The sequence below is a fragment of the Lutra lutra genome, chromosome 3 (assembly GCF_902655055.1).
Source record: "Lutra lutra chromosome 3, mLutLut1.2, whole genome shotgun sequence".
Lineage (NCBI taxonomy): Eukaryota > Metazoa > Chordata > Mammalia > Carnivora > Mustelidae > Lutra > Lutra lutra.
In genome coordinates this window covers 41,166,947-41,183,753 of record NC_062280.1, presented here as the reverse complement: position 1 = coordinate 41,183,753, position 16,807 = coordinate 41,166,947, and the positions used below count along the sequence as shown (strand labels likewise).

At 46.8% G+C, this 16,807-nt stretch overlaps 1 protein-coding gene across 2 annotated transcripts in view; it reads right to left on the bottom strand.

Moving 5' to 3' along the window:
• INPP5D (inositol polyphosphate-5-phosphatase D) overlaps positions 1–16,807 on the bottom strand; it is a 110,651-nt gene that overhangs the window by 43,880 nt on the left and 49,964 nt on the right. For both annotated transcript variants that reach the window (XM_047721388.1, XM_047721387.1), the window contains exons 5-8: positions 14,071–14,211; positions 4,845–4,932; positions 552–632; positions 315–386 (exon numbers count right to left, since the gene is read on the bottom strand). In XM_047721388.1, coding sequence (XP_047577344.1) covers positions 315–386; positions 552–632; positions 4,845–4,932; positions 14,071–14,211 — 382 coding nt within the window. The remainder of the gene's footprint in view (positions 1–314; positions 387–551; positions 633–4,844; positions 4,933–14,070; positions 14,212–16,807) is intronic.

Below are 16,807 nucleotides of genomic sequence, written 5' to 3'. Positions count from 1 at the left end.
CCCTTGAGGCACTACTTTGCAGCTAGTTTCAGTGCGGTGGGGTGAGGGGGTGCTGTCTGATGTCACTCACTGGGCCCATTTGGAGAAGGACACAGTATGCAGTGTCTTGGGCTGAGAAGCCCTTCTCTGGGGAGCCTCTCCTGAAGGTTGCACAGACCTGTCTGGGTACCCACTCTCCACAGGTGGTTCTGCCAGCTACCACCCTCAGTGTTGGGCTCCTTGCCCTTGGACAGCTGAGCCAAGATCTGTCCTTCCATAGGGACAAGAATGGTCCCCAGCCTCCAACTGTGGAATACAAGGACACAGCCACTTACCTCAAAGGTGACTGGAGGGATGAGGGAACGCCGGTGGGGAGACTCAGCTCCTTCGTGCAGCAAGGCCTTGACCTGTGGATGTAAACACACAGGGCCCTTCAGGCGGGGAGGGGCAGGGAAGGCAGATTCCTTTGGAGGACAGGGTCAAAGGGAGCCTACAGCCTGTACACTTGGGCATTATCTAAGCAAAGAGAGGGCCAAAAAGAAGCCAAGAGAAGCTGCAGGATCCCCCAGTACCTTATCTTCAATGGAGGACAGTAGACTTGTCAGTTGGCTGAGCTTGGCCACCATGTTGACTGGATTGGCCTCACCGGGCATCTGGGGAAAAGGACAAGGAAGGACAGCAGTCACAGAGTGTCAGCCATCGACAGGTGCTCCGCTGGGCCCTTTCCACACTCCAGCTCATTTTGCCCTCTCCGTACTATGATAATTCCCCTTTGCAGACAAGGAAATCAGAGCTATCTATAATCACCTCTAGATTATAATGGCCAAAAGCAAACCTTCATTTCATCTCCCCTCTTAAACCTGCTTCTCCAACTGCCATACCTCATCCACTCAGGTGCTTAAACAAAATTCTAGGATTGGCCTTGATCATGACCTTTGCTCCCCCTTACCTCAATTCCAGTGCTGCTTCTCCTCTACTTCTAAAATACAGCTGTCTCACTGCTGGAACCCACCACTGGGAGAAAATTATCCATGCTCCTTGCCCTGCCCTCTAAGACTCTGTATGATAACCCGTCATCCCCAGCCACTCCCATCCTCATCTCTGACCTGCCTGTGGCCTTGATCTTACACTCCCTGAGGAATTCCTAGAGACACGGAAGTCACCTGGGGAGACCACACTAGCAAAAGTAGCCATGAGGGCATCTCTATCAAACCATCCTGCTTTGTTTCTTATCAGTCACCTTGGTCATGCATTTGCTCATTGTGCCTTCCCTGCTGGAACATGAGCCCTGTGAGAACTGGGACTGTGAGGATGGTGTTCAGGGGTGTGACCTGGGTGCTCGGAACAGCGCCTGGCCAAGAAGGTGCTCAGTCAAGTTCAACCCATACAGGAGTCCCAGAGAGCCGAAGTTACTCGTCTGAGGACACATTGCTGGTGAACGGCAGAGCAGGACTTGAATCGGTGACTGTCTGGAGACCCAGTCCACAGTCTCAAGCATTTACTCCCGGAACCAATATTTATAAAGCATCTATTCTGTGCCAGGTGAGTGGTCACACATGTGGAATTAAGGACACCATCCCTGCCTTTCAGAAGTTGGAGGATAAAATCAGACACGTGTATGGAACAGAATGAGGGTTTTCGCCAACCCTGTGAAGTCCCTTTACCCCAGCCCTTGCTTAGAAAGTCAGCCAGGCTACACTCGCTTCTGACCTCAAATTTCCACGCCTTCCCCCCACCACTTGAAAGTACTACGGGCACCAGCCCCACCGGCTACCACGGACCACCCCCAACCACCACCCATCACCCCTCGCAACTGTCCTAACTTTGTCAACACTTCAAACACATCAGATTTGCCAACACTTTCTCCGATTATTTTGGTTTTGCCCTGCTGCTCAACAAAGCTCACAATCAGCCTGTGCTCATTATCATCGCTTATCATCCAGGAGTGAAAAGCCTCGAGGTATGGAAAGGAAGGAGATATGGAACAGAGGGAGAGACACGGGTTGGGGGAGTGGGGGGTGGAACAGACTGGCTGGTCAGCGGTGGGGCAATTCAGGATTCCTTTGCTTTTGGGTGGTTTTTCTCATAAAGAATTGAAGAGATCACAGATTCAACCTCTTCTTTTCCCTCTCAGACACTTGGATTAGTGACCCACTTGCGACCTGGAGCAGTCACCCTACAGTTCCAGGCTGGTACCGTGCCCTCTCCTCTGAGTCTGTGTCTTATTATTAACCAAGTGTAAATGAAGTTATTGACAAACAGGGAGCCTGTTCTTGAAACAAAAGTTATTAGCATGATGGTGAAGCTTTGCCTGCCAGCCTGTCTCCCGGTGGGAAGAACATACAGAACAGGATGTGTTCCTCCATGACATCAAGCACGTTTTAAATGCATCCATTCATCTAATCCTCTCGGGAATGGATTATTCTAATCCTTGCTTTTTTGGAGGGGAAACTGAGTCAGAGTGTTGCGTCAACATGTCTAAGGTCACACAGCTACTGTAGACCTGAGACCTGAATATAAATGTAGCCCCAGGTTCTCAGCTGATGGCAACTTTGCCCACCAAAGGGCATGTGACAATGTCTGGAGACATTTCAGGTTGTCACAGCTGAGGGGATGCTAGTGGCATCTAGCCAGTAGAGACAAGGAAGTGTTAACATGCTACGACGCACAGGATAGTCCCCCACAACCAAGAATAATCTGGCCCCAAATGTCACTCAGGTCAAGGCTGAGGACATAATTCACAGCTTAGCCTAGAAGTGAGCAAACTGGCCTGAATGTATGATCAACCTGGGAGTTCCCATAACCGGTCCAGTTATTTTACTTTGGTTTTTAGTCGCCCTTTGAAAGGGAGGATGTGGGTTCCAAGGTTAACGACTCTTTCTCACATGGGGCAGAGCCATGTCTCCCAGCCCTTGAGGTCCGAAGTCATGGTTGAAAACGTTGCATTTGCCCCTCCCATCAGTTCTCAAATTCCACACGGGGGCCCGGGGGCCCCAGCCTGTGTAGCTGACCAGAGAGGAAGGGCCACATGTCAGTGGAGTAAGGCAGTCAATTGTCTCATACAAGCGATTTCACTCACTCTTTCACAGAACCCTGCGGTGGCAGACACGCTCTGCCCATTCCAGAGATGCGGAAAACAAGCACCAGTGCGGGGTGGGGCCATTACTGCACTCAGCTGTTTCTCATCTCGGGGACAGTGTTCCTTCCTCAACCTCAGGCAGCCTTCCCTCTTCCTCTTCTATCTGGGAGTTTCTGAAGGCATCAAGAATGACCTCTCTGCGTTTTTTTTATGAGTCAGGGTCTCATAAGGGAGAGTGGGAACGAGAACCCTTTCTCTCCATCCATGTCTGATGCCACCCTCCATCTCGTCCCTGCTCGGTCTTGTCACTGAAAGTAAACACCAACTGGCGGGTTCGCTTAACTCTCTGGGGGCCTCACCCTCTTCTGATCTGTTTCAAAGATGTGGGTGTGTGGTCTTCTGTTCAAACTATTTAAATGTTAGTGTCTGGCAGGGCCCCTGATTTGCCTAGATTTGCTTTTACTTTCCCAGAAATTAACGTCTCATCGTTCACTTCAAGGAAAGCAAAATTACCTTTCCAATTTCTGGGTGAATTATTAAGTTCACAATAGCACATAGACCTTTTCTCAGTTAAAAAACCTCTAGCAAACAGTCTGGTCAAGCCTGTAGTCCCTCTCGGCCTAGCCTCTTCTCCCTCATCCTATCCCTCCACGTGGTGACCAGAGGAGCCCTTCGGGTTCCAATCTTTCTGGTCCGATTTCCACACATGTATCATTTATCGACTGTTCTGCCCTTTGCTTTTTTTCTGCCCCCCCCCCCCCCCAGTATGCCCTGGGGAATCTGTCCACATCAGTGTGCCCACCTTAGAACAGAATTCTGTGGCATACTTTAACCAACTTCACATTTGGGTGGTTTCCAAGGTTTTTTGTGTTTTTAGAGATAAAGCCACAATAAACATCTCTGCCCCGTAGACAGCTGTGTACATATAGAACTGCTTGCTTGAAGGATGTGTGCGTTTAACATTGCCACTGCAGGTGGACAAATGGCCTTTTAGAAAATCCCCCTTTTTTAATCCACTCCCAGCCACAGAGCAGAGTGGTGACCCTATGTGAGTCCCTGACCCCAGAACCCGAGTCATAACGTTGAACTTCTTTCCATGTATATATATTGGTCATTCCTATCCCTCTTCAGTAACACAGCCTTTCTTTATAACCTCTCCGCATTTTAAAACTTGGGTTTTTCCTTCATTATTTGGAGGAGGTTTTGTTGTTGTTAACATCTTAATCCTTTGTCCCTTATATCTGTTGCATGTACTCTCTCTGGAGATACTGCTTTTGCTTTTTTTTTACCTCTCCTGATGACAACCTTTGGATGCACACAGCTTTGCTCAGTGGATGACTTGGCCTTGGCCCCTGCCAAACTGTGAGCCTGTTGGGGGAGGGGCAGGGAGCACTTTCGCCCTGCTCTTTTTGGGGCAAGAGGTGGGATCAAGCATTTAGGCACCTCACGTTCTTCTTTCCCAATAGTTTCCCATGAGCAGTGATTTTTTAAAAAGGCCCTTCCCGGCTTCCCTATTTAGCACCTACTAGTTTCTGCTGATGGGTGCATAATTTGAATTTTTTTTTCCTTAAATCAAAATCAGGCAGTAGGGCAATGCCTTACTGGAGGAACAGAGTTTTGAGACTCCCAGCCCCCCTCCCATGTTCTGCTGGTCTAGCCAACTCCAGGCAGGAGAGCACAGAAGAGGCGGGGGCTCCCTTCTGAGCCCTCGGTACTCCTGCTACCTTATCCCCCACCCCTCACCCCCAGTTTATCAGTCTCGTCTTTTCAACCCCGAAGCCTTTACCTGAGGCCGTGGACGGAGGCCAGGGGAGAGCTGCTGGTCAAACAACCTTTGCAGAGACTCCAAGGAGGGGAGGGTCCGGAGGACTTCGCTGGGAGCAGGGGACAAGGTGAAGGTCAAGGATTAGTCAGGACCCAGATGAGGCATCGCAGGCTTTAGCTGGAGGCACGGTCACACCCGATTTGGCAAAGGCAGAGATCCTCCCCAGAAGAACAAGCCCAGGCAAAGATCCCAGGCCTGCCAGTGCTGGCCCACCCCCACCCCAGCCCCCCACCCCAGCCCCCCACTTCTTCCCGTTCCCCACCCCGGGCCAAACTGGAGTCGTGATGCGTAGACCTGATTTACCTCTGGTTAGCCAGACTCGGAGCCTGAAGGTAACTGGAATCTAGAGTCACGAAACTACTTTGAAATCACTGAGTAAGCCATGGTTCCCGACCTTCGGTGTTTATAAGAATCGCAAACACTTCGGAGTGTTAAAAATGCAAATTTCTGGGCCCCAACCAGATTTGGTCTGGAATCTGCATTTTAAATGTGTGCCCCAGGGGCTTCCTGTGCCTGTGGTCTGAGCATTCTGGTTCAAATCCCCTGCTCACTACTGAGATGGACACCTGGAGAGATTTTTCAATGTCTAATTCATCCACGACTCCTACACCAGAGCTACCCATTCTTTGTTCCCTTCAGTCTTTCTCTATTGTTTTCACATTGGTTTATGCTAGACAGCAGACAATTTTGAGTTCTATTTCTCACTTAGGATTTCACCCAAAACTTCATGTCTTTACCTGTTTAACATTCTGTCGGTTTCCAAATATTCTATCGAGAAAATGTGCCAAAATGAATTGCTAGATATCTGGGTTATTTTGAGATCTTGGTGATTACAAATAAAGACTGCTCTGAACAGATTGTCCCTACAGCTTTTCTTATTTTCAATTACAATTTTATGATGAGTGATGGTGTCCAATCACGGGCCTCAGGTACTGTTTGAGCCTGCTCATTCAAGGTAATGTCTGCCTTCTTTCTATGATCTTCTCTCTTTTAGTGGGTTTAACAGTGCATTTCAGTATTGATACATTGACAGGATGTCTTTAATTTATTGTCTTTAAACATTTTTCTGCATGGTTGGTTTCTACTATATTTCTCTTTGTATAAACTGCTAGTGTCCTTTGTCACTGTCCTGTTGGAAATTTTGTTAGAATTTTTAGACTTTGGTATAAACTCAGCACACCGCTTTGCTTTATATTTAATCTAGATGTTGTAAGGATTTTTTTTCCCATTCTGTTATTGTTATCCTAGGCAGGCTGGATCTCATTGTAAAATACCTGGTACCTTTTTATTGTTCAATTTTTCATCTTTTCCTTGGTAATTCTTTGCTTACCTTTGTTAAGAATGTATCATCAGCAATTATTTGCTCATTTTAAGTTGGTTTCTCACTTGCTTTTTTAGAGTTATATATGGGTTTTTCTTGTTGATTCATTCTTAATTTCTCATCTAGAATTTTTTTTATGTATATGTAGTGGAATTAAGTTAATCTTTCTCTGTCTTGCTATTCAATCCCACTCAACAGTGCGCACTCTTTTTTCCATCATTCCCTTGGGCTAGTCCATTGCATAAGCTCTTCTTGAATATGGAAGAATTTGTTTTTAGGCTCTATACCATTCATTTAACGAAAAATCCAGAGCTCCCAGCATGCACCAGGCAATGTCACTGATTTCAGATTTAGGATGTCTCACAGCTTGGGGGGTGGGGGGATGGTGTTATAGCCTTCCGACTTTGAAGGAGGTCACACGTGGCTTTCCTTTGGGGACCAAGGATGGGGGGCAGGGAGCTGACTTGCAGGGCAGGGGGAGTGTGGGGCAGACTGGGTTCTGGGTTTCCCCACCCCCTCCGCCAGAGCTCCAGCATAGGTGCACAGTGACACTCTCTTTAAACTGTCATTGTCAGAAAAGAATTCTGGGTTAAAAACAAAAAACCAAAAAATTCCAAGGCACTAATTCAGAATACACTTTAACATCAAATAGATCTCCCTCACTGTTCTCCTTTTTCAAAATGTTATCCTAAAAACACAAATAGACGTACAGAAGCTGAATCCTTAGGGCTTTCTAACAGTGACGCTGGCTTTCCTTGTATTTTTAAGCTTTGTAAACATTTGAGAAAACTGACTGGCTCCCAGAAAGATTTGTCTGTGGACGTGAAAACCATGATCAGGGTCCCTGGAAAACCTGTCCAGTATCAGGTCATCAGCTCAAAGGAAGCCAGGGGACCAAGACTGAGAAGGCTGTGGTCCTGGGGTAGGTCATACCCCAGAGACAGCTCATTGGGGCTCAGACCCACTGTCCCAGCCTTCCCAGAGTGAGCATCTCGTCTCTGCCCTATTCTCAGCAAGTTGGCTCATTTCCCCAAGCTTCCCATTCAGTATCCAGCCAGAACATCCAGCGCGCCCCAACCCAGAACTCCAGACTCAGAAGGACTGCTCTGACTAGATGTGGTTTTCTTAACTTTTGCCTTCTCTATTCTTTGCTTCCTTTTCTCATCTTTCTTTGGCAAAAAATTTCCACACAGTGTGAAATTAGGTGATAAAGGGCATCTCTTTTTCTTTTGTTCAAATGTTTAATGGAATGACTGTATTGTCTCCCTACCAGGTGTAACTGGTTTTACATTGACATCTCCTACATTAGTAAGAAGGTATCCTTCTATCCTTTTTTTTTTTTAAAGATTTTTATTTATTTATTTGACAGAGAGAAATCACAAGTAGGCAGAGAGGCAGGCAGAGAGAGAGGAGGAAGCAGGCTCCCTGCCGAGCAGAAAGCCTGATGCGGGGCTCGAACCCAGGACCTGGGATCATGACCTGAGCCGAAGGCAGGGGCTTAACCCACTGAGCCACCCAGGTGCCCCAATCCTTTTTTTTTTTTTTTTAAGGTTTTTTAAAATTAGAAATGACTTTTTTGGGGAGGCCCATGGATGACTCGGTCAGTTAAGCATCTGACTCTTGATCTTGACTCAAGTCATGATCTCAGGGTGTGGGATAGAGCCCTGGCTCAGGTTCTGCGCTCAGTGGGAAGTCTGCTGGAGATTCTCCCTTTCCCTCTCCACCTCCCTCCTCTAAAAAAACAAAAATGACTTCTTTTTTCTTTTTAAATCACATATCTGTTAGGATGCCTATGCAAATGATTCTTTCATCTTTTTTTTTTAAGATTTTTAAAATTTATTTATTTGACAGACAGAGATCATAAGTAGGCAGAGAGGCAGGCAGAGAGAGAGGAGGAAGCAGGCTCCCCGCTGAGCAGAGAGCCCGATGCAGGGCTCGATCTCAGGATCCTGAGATCAAGACCTGACTGAAGGCAGAAGCTTTAACCCACTGAGCCACACAGGTGCCCCAATTCTTTCATCTTTTAATCTACTAAATTATGGTGTTTTCCTTACATTGACTCTTCTTTGAAGTGAGTTCTTAGATAAAGCCTCTATTTTTCTTTCTTTTTTAAGAATGCTCCGTGCCCAAGGTGGAGCCCAACACGAGGTTTTAACTCAGGACCCTGAGATCAAGCCCTGAGCTAAGATGAAGAATCAGACACTTATGGGGGATGCCTGGGTGGCTCAGTGGGTTAAAGCCTCTGCCTTCGGCTCAGGTCATGATCCCAGGGTCCTGGGATCAAGCCCTGCATTGGGCTCTCTGCTCAGCAGGGAGCCTGCTTCTCCCCCCAACTCTCTCTCCCTGCCTCTCTGCCTACTTGTGATCTCTGTCTGTCAAATAAATAAATAAATAAATAATCTTAAAAAAAAAAAAGAGTCAGACACTTATGGAACCATGGGGTGGTTAAGTAGGTTAAGTATCTGTTTTTGGATCAGGTCACGATCCTGCGGTCCTGGGATCAAGCCCTGAACGGGGCTCCCTGCTCAGCAGGAAGACTCTTTCCCCTTCTCCCACTCCTCCTGCCTGTGTCTGTCAAATAAATAAATACAATCTTAAAAATAAGTAAACTAAAATTGTAATTGACTTTTTTCCTATTTCTGGTTTTATTTTTACCATCCAAACCCTCCCTCCCTGGCTCTTTTCCTTGCCAGTTGTTGTTATTGTTTATTTGCTCAACAGAGATTTCTTAAAGACTCTGTTCTGTTCACTGCTGCATCTCCAGCCCCTGGAATAGCATGGGGCAGCATGAATCCAGCACAGGATCTTGGTGCGTGAACACAGAATAAACAAAATGTTTCGGATACTGTGCTGGATGTGGGAACTATCAAGGCAATGAGGACACAGCCCATGATACCGTCAAGAGACTCACAGTCTGGATTTAGGTTGTGTGTTTGACTCATTATTGTCCTCCCTTTTCCATATTGGAGCATCTCAGGCTATGGCTTTTCCTCCAAATCATGCTTTGGCTGCATTACAGAGTTCTGACAGACAGAAGTTTGATTACTCTGTGCCCCCCCCCGCCCTCCCAAACTACCCACGTAGGCTCTCCTTGTGTCAGTTCCTCCTTTAATTCAGCTGCTATTTAGGAGGCGATCTAAAAGCATCCAGGTGGTCGGGTGGTTGTGGCTAGTGTTCTTATTTGTTTCTATTTTCGTCACATCGTGTTCTGGGCACATAGAAATGAACACTTTCACTTTGGGTGTATTCATATCCAGCTGCTCAGGAACCTGCTGGTTTCTTCTTTTGAAAATCACCAGCACTCTAAGATTTCAGGGGAAAAAAATTCTCGGATCCTCATTCAAATAAACCCCTGTGATTAGAACACTTCCACAATTTTTTTTTTTAATCTGCAAAGACTCGATGTGCTCCTGAGTGACACCCAGGTTCAGTTAATCCCAGGTCCATTGTCTTCTCCTTGGAGATACCTCCTTTGGAATTTATATCATCAGGCCGTGGGAATAACATTAAGTATTGTAATTTTTGAAAGAAATGGTGCTGTTTGTAATTATTTACTTTCTGAAGTCATCTTCCCTTGTGTTTTAGAAACTTTATCGGAAGAGATTTAGATGGTGCTATTTGGTTATTCTGCTAATTGGATCTTTATAAGTCTTCTCAGTACCTGGATTTAGGTCCTTTACAAGTCTGGGGAACTGTTTTCTTATCTATATTTCCCAACAATTACGCATCATTTTTTTCCCTGCTTTCTTGAGAGCCCACCTGCCAGATCTTAGTTGAATCTCTATGCCCTCTTTCCAAAAACTATCTATTTTTTTTTTAGTGATACGCATTCTTCACCTGTGCTTAGTTAGCTCCCCGGTGTCTTCTATAGATACCTCTCTGACATTCTGCTCTGTTTTGTGATTTAATTTTCAGATTTGATTTGAAAGCTATGGGTTGGTTTTTATGGCCTCCAATGAAGCAGTTATAATGCCAGTGAAGTATTTTTGTTTTGAGTTTATTCACCTATTAAAATCTTAACCAAGGGGCGCCTGGGTGGCTCAGTCGGTTAAGCGTCTGACTTTTGGCTTCAGCTCAGGTCATGATCTCAGGGGTCATGAAATCGAGCCTTGCACTGCCTCTGTGCTGGGTAGGGAGCCTGTTTGGGATTCTCTCTCTCCCTCGGCCCCCCATCCCTGTTGCACATGAGAGCACTGTCGGGAAAAAAATAATCTTAACCCCACTCTCATTAATAGATAAAGTATTCTCTTCCACACTTGGACATTTTACTTTAGAATTCCACCTAGGGTTCTTCTCATTTTCCATTTCAAGGGTTACCAAATACTTCCAGACTCTGGGGACTTTGTTCTCTCTTTTTTTTTCTCTTGAAAATTCTCTGTCTGGTTCTAGAAAATACAACTCAGGTCCCAAATCTTGGTTAAGCCTTTGTGCTGCAGACATTCAGACACACACAACTGGCGTGACATTTGACAGGGGAGGGGCTCTTGAACTGTTTCTCACTCCTCAGTTCTCTGTGACCTTCCCAACTAGGGACATTCTTGTTGGGCCAGGTGGTCTGAGTGGATGGACCCAGTCACCTCTTCCAGCTCCTCCTCCTGCACCCCACGTCAAAATGTCCAGCCTGGACCCCATCTCCTTTCGCTTTCCCCCTGTGGTGACCTCACCCCACTTGTCTCTCGGCTTGAAGTGCCAACTGCAGGCTGATGAGTCCCAAATGGAGACCCAGGCCTGAGGTCTTGGGGGCGCAAAAGTTCTAGCATAACTTCGCTGTTGGTGGTTCAGCTGCTGGGTTGCCTCAGAGCTCAGAGGAAGACCTCCCCCAGCTCCACGCTCTCCCCCTCAACCTCTTATTTTTTAGTAAGTGGCATCATCACCCTCTCGGCTGCTTTCACCAAAATCCAGGGTTCCTCTTCCCCAGACCCTATATCCACACAGGCAGCGAGTATGGCCACTCGACCACCCACACATATGCCAGGTCACACCACTCTCAGCACCTGCATGCCCACACGCCCTTGGGTCATCACATTTAACTAAGATCTATCAGCCACTCTCCTGTGCCAGGCATTGTCCTCAACCCCAGGACTCAGCAGGAAGCAGAACAGACACAGATCCCTGCCTTTCCTGCTCACGAGCTGCCCACATGTCACAACTCCCAAGTTCGGAACTGCTCTCCCTGCATTGGGTCAGCCTCCTGAAATCCATGCTCCACTGCCAGCTTGGATCATGGCACAATTGTCTAAAATCTCTAGAGTCTTGTGAGGTATACATGTGGTGGCTCCTGCTTGACATTGCCAGATAAAACATGGGACACCTAGCTGAATTTGAATTTCAGATAAAGATGGATCATCTACTAGTATAATTATATCCCAGCTGCACATGGGATATACTCATCCTAAAAAACTTTTTGTGATTTATCTAAAACTCAGACTGAACTAAAATTCATCCTGGGTCTGGCCCACTCTATGCCTGCCTCTCCCCAGCCTCTGTTCCTAACACTTTCCTTCCCTCATTATGCTCCAGCCACACAGACTTTCTCTTCTTCACAGGCTGGCCTCATTCCTGCTTCAGGAACTTTCTTCTTGACATCTGTCTGCTATAGTGCTAGATGGCTAGCTCCCCCTTGTCCCCAGGGTCCCAGCTCCAACACCACCTCAGAGAGGCCTCCTTAACCCACAGAGAAACTGGGAACCTCCCACCCAATGTCTCTGTCACTTGATCCTGTTTTATTTTGTCATAATGTTTGTTAAAATTATCTTTATTTACAGACAATCTACTGTTGTGCCCTTCACTAAGACATCTGCTCCAACAAGGTCTAAAAGAACAGAAATCTTGTGCATTGTGTTCATGACTATATCCTAGTACCCAGCACAGAGTTCAGAGGAGGCATACCTATTTGTTAATTAAATAACTGAAGGAATGAGTGAATGAACTGAACCCCTGTTCCAAACAAAGTAGTTTGAAAACAACAAGTTCATGGTTAAGGATTGGGAGACAGAACTGCCTCTATGTCAGATTTTCTAAAATTCCAGTCCCTAGTTAACCAAGTCTCCAAGCCCGGCTATGCTTTTGCCTATAAGGGTGAGGACAGACAGGTGTGCAGGGGACATTACAGTGTCCCTAATTCTAGCTAGAAGTTAACTCTCCCATAAATAGAGATGTGGAAGAGCAACAAGACAAAGGAAGCTTTTCCCAGGAGCACAGAGAAGTAGGCCACTGGGGAAGCTGCTGTGTGCATAAAATAAGGTGTCCTGATCCAGTAGCACAGGTGGGGGGCTGCAGAAGTACCCTGTGAGTGGAGGAGGCCAGTGGAGAGACCAGGAGGGATATTTCCTCCCAAACAAGGAAGCAGCAAAAACAGGACGTCCATCAGAACACAAACAGCTCATTCTGTCTTCATGAAACTGTGTCTCTTAAAAAGAAAAGTGCCATGTGTGTGTGTTTTCCCTCGTGATACATGATTTAGAACAACAGCATCAAATGGGAAAATAGCTCTCCAAGGAAATCTCTAAAAATGATGGCTCCAGGTATAATTGGCTGAGACGGGGTGAGCTGAAAGCCAATTCACTGATATGAGACCTGACTGGCCAATTCGATGAGTGCTCCATTTACCAAGGAAATTATTTGTTACATTTACCAAATGTATGGATTGCGCTTTTGAAGGAGGAAAGTTCAATTGGATTACTGATGATGAAAGATTTGTTTTTGCGTATTAACTAAGCCAAGATGGATACGGCCACAGAGAAACTGACAAGAGAGTTCTGAGGCTGCTGTACATTTATAATAAAATACAAAACTTTATATAGTCTGAGAGAGTCTCACCCCCAGAAAATGCTATTTTTCCAACCAAAATGTTGACCCTTCATTTATGACGGGATTCTTTTGGCTCCTTAGGATTTCTCTCAGATGCCTTTTGAATGGGGTTTTCTATTTTCAAGCATTTTTTTTAAAAAATACCCCTTATTATTTATTTATTTATTTATATTTTAAAGATTTTGTTTATTTGAGAAAGAGAGAGACACAGCGAGAAAGAGAAAGAGAAACACAGTGAGGGATCACAAACAAGGGAAGTGAGAGAGGGAGAGGCAGACTCCCTACTGAGCAGGTAGCCTGATGCTGGGCTCAATCCCAGGACCCTGAGATCATGACCTAAGCCGAAGGCAGACACTTAACCGACTGAGCCACCCAGGCGCCCATTTTTCAAGCATTTACAATAGCCTTCTGTCAGTTCTTCAGATAGCACTGCAGCCTTAATTTTGCCCTTTTCACAATTAAAATGTAAATAAACTTGAAGTTAATCTTAGCTTTCAATAAGGTAAAACGAAAAATTCTAAAAATCTAAAAGACATCGGAATTTCTACCAATTGGTCATTCAGTAAATTCGGTGTCAGAAATCGAAAGTTTGGGTGAATTAGCTTGCTCTACCAAACTGCCATCACCGGCATCAGCCTCCCAGGCAGAACGTCGGCTGCCTTCAATTTATTTCCTCTGGGAGCGCTCATGGACTTGTCCAATGTGCCAGCTGCAGCAAGAAGGCAGACTTACTGCTGGATCTTGAGCAAGTGTAAAAGGGCCAGCCATGTCCTCCCACTCACCCCCTCCCACAGCAACTGGCCTCAAATTAACTTTAGTTAAAAAAAAAAAAAAGAAAGAAAGAAAGCCACAGCTCGAATACCATGAAAACAAAACCTTGCAACAACCACAAAGATTTCTAACCCTGCCAACTGCCCAATTATTCTGAGGACATCAGAGGCATCTAGAGAGCCAGGCAGAGGGCAGGGGTCACTCTAATGAGCTGCTTCTCTCGCTGGGGATCGTGCCCCCAACCCCCCACATCCCCAGGAGCTGCCTGACCCACAGAGCCATTACCCATAAAGCTCCTTGCACAGGAGCGTGGTCAGTTTCTTCAGATGAGGGAGGCTGCTGGAGCCCGTCTTCACAAAGTCAGAATCCAGGGCGAGCTGAGTGCTTAAATAATCTTGGATGGCTTTAAGATGCTCTTCTGGAAGTCTGAAAATAAAAGAAAGAGAAACATGTCTCTTCTGTGCCTTTGGCCACAAACACCAACCGTGAAAGAAGAAATTTTCATTGTCAGTGTCTCCGGCTGAGACACTGTCCTTCAGGAGAACATGGGCACGCTCCCAGATGGCGCCCCTGGTCTCACCGAGGGCTAGAGAATCAGTCCGAGCAAGGTTAAATAAAGGATGGGGGAGGGAGGATGCCTCTTCACCCACCCATAAAGGCTTTTTCCCAAGCCCATACTTGGAAGGAAGGGATACTGGCTAGAAATGCTTATCTTTTTTTTTTTTTAAGATTTTATTTATTTATTTGACAGACAGAGATCACAAGTAGGCAGAGAGGCAGGTAGAGAGAGAGGGGGAAACAGGCTCCTTGCTGAGCAGGGAGCCCGATGTGGGGCTCGATCCCAGGACCCTGGGATCATGACCTGAGCCGAAGGCAGAGGCTTTAACCCACTGAGCCACCCAGGCGACCCTAGAAATGCTTATCCTTTATGAAGGAGACAAAGCAACTTGAGAAACGGTCAGCAGACTTGTTTCCCTACCTCATTTACTTCTAAAGACAGCATCAGGGGGCTGAGGGATACTTAGTGGAGAGATGGCAAATGGCTCTAGGTCACATACCAACTCCAAAGTCATGGCCGAAGGCCACCTGGATGGTTGAGGATGTTCTGAGCTGTCCTGGGGTCCATGGGGAAGTCTGTGTGGTGAGTGATGGGCTGGGAATATGGTAGTGGGCCCAGGTGCCCTGTCCTCGCTCTTGGGGCTCTGGCCCAGCCCCTTCGGTTCCTGGGTGGGCGAGGCACACGCAGGCAGGGCAAGCTCACTGCACACAGTTGCCCCCGGGGAGGCAGAGCCCAAGCTGGATGGCACTAGGGCTGTCTCGGAGGTCTGATGGTCCCTCTACGTTCTCTTGCCCAGCACCATTTTTTGTTCCAGGAAACTGTGAGTGAGTCTTTGTTCCTGTAGTGACTGCAGTCAGAGTCACAGCAACTATTTCCTGGGCATAACCCTACACTTACTCTGCCTAGCACCTCGTGCCCATTTCCCGTTGGGTCCCCAAACCAACGTTAGGACACAGCTGTTATGATCCTTCCTATTTTACAGATGAGCAAACTGAGGAGAAGGTTGTAGATCTACCTGGGTGAAAAAACTATTACAAGCTTTAAAAATCTTTGCTCTAGGGGCGCCTGGGTGGCTCAGTGGGTTAAGCCGCTGCCTTCGGCTCAGGTCATGATCCCAGGTCCTGGGTTCGAGCCCCACATCGGGCTTACTGCTCAGCAGGGAGCCTGCTTCCTCCTCTCTCTCTGCCTGCCTCTCTGCTTACTTGTGATTTCTCTCTGTCAAATAAATAAATAAAATTAAAAAAAAAAAATCTTTGCTCTAGCCTTGACATTTAATCAAGCTGGAGCTGGAGGACACAGGTTTTCCCCCTAGAGGATCTCTGAAAGAATGAAACGCTCCTGCTCTCCAGACTGGAAGGGCCATTGGCCATTCTGACTTCTTTAGACTGAAAACGATTTACATGCCCATCGCCTTCCTAACACTGAATGTTAATCTATATTCATTCTGGGTCTTGACGTTCTAAAAATCCAGTTTCTGTCCAAGTCTATTTCTGAAAAGGACAAAGTCGCTCCCATGGTATTAACATATGTATTTTAACAGTTCTAATGACTATTGACTCTTAAATCTGAGACCACGAGTGCTTGCTGCAGGAAGCTGTCTTTATTAAGACGTTCATTGTAGGAGAGCAGTGACATAAAGATGTGAACTCTGTTCATCAGAGAAGCTTGATTTCCGCCAGCAGTCTTGCCATAACTATTAACTACCACCTAACTGATTAGATGTAATCAACTTGCACAAAAGACCGGGCAGGTTATCTTACAATTAAGAAGAATAATATAGGTGCCCCTGGGTGGCTTAGTCAGTTAAGCATTTGCCTTCAGCTCAGATCATGATCCCAGGGTCCTGGGATGGACAACTCTTCCCCCCCCCCCCGCCCCCCCCAAGCTTCCTGCTCAGTGGGGAGTCTGCTTCTCCCTCTGCCCCTCCCCCACTTGTGCAAGTGCACGCACATTCTCTCTTGTCTCTCTCTCTCTCTCACTTGCTCACTCTCTCTCTTCAAACACAAGGCAGAATCTGGGTTTGTCAGGACCCAGAGGAGCACTGAGGACAAGCACTGTGTCGCTGCTACCCTTATCCCCTGTCACCATGCTCCATTTACTTATGCCAAGCTCTTGCTAGAGGTTTTAGGAGGTTTCCACTGCTGTATATGACATGAGGAGCCGGAACAGGGAGAGCACACAAGCCCCCACCTGCCCCTGCCCCTCTCATGAGGCTGCACGGAGGCTTGGCTGCCTATCTCGTCCTGCCCCACGGAGCCTGGAGGCCCCAGAGAACCCCGGTCCCTAGAGAGGAGGGATGGAGGGGAGGCAGAAGGGGGGGTCAGATCCGGGCACCAATGAGCGTCCTTGCTTATTTCCTTTGCTCACGCTCTAGAGCACCTACCCCTGGAGAGAGGTGGAAACTCAAGGGAACTCAACAATGGGAAAAGTTGATTAAGGGTTTGTTATTTACATATGTCTATA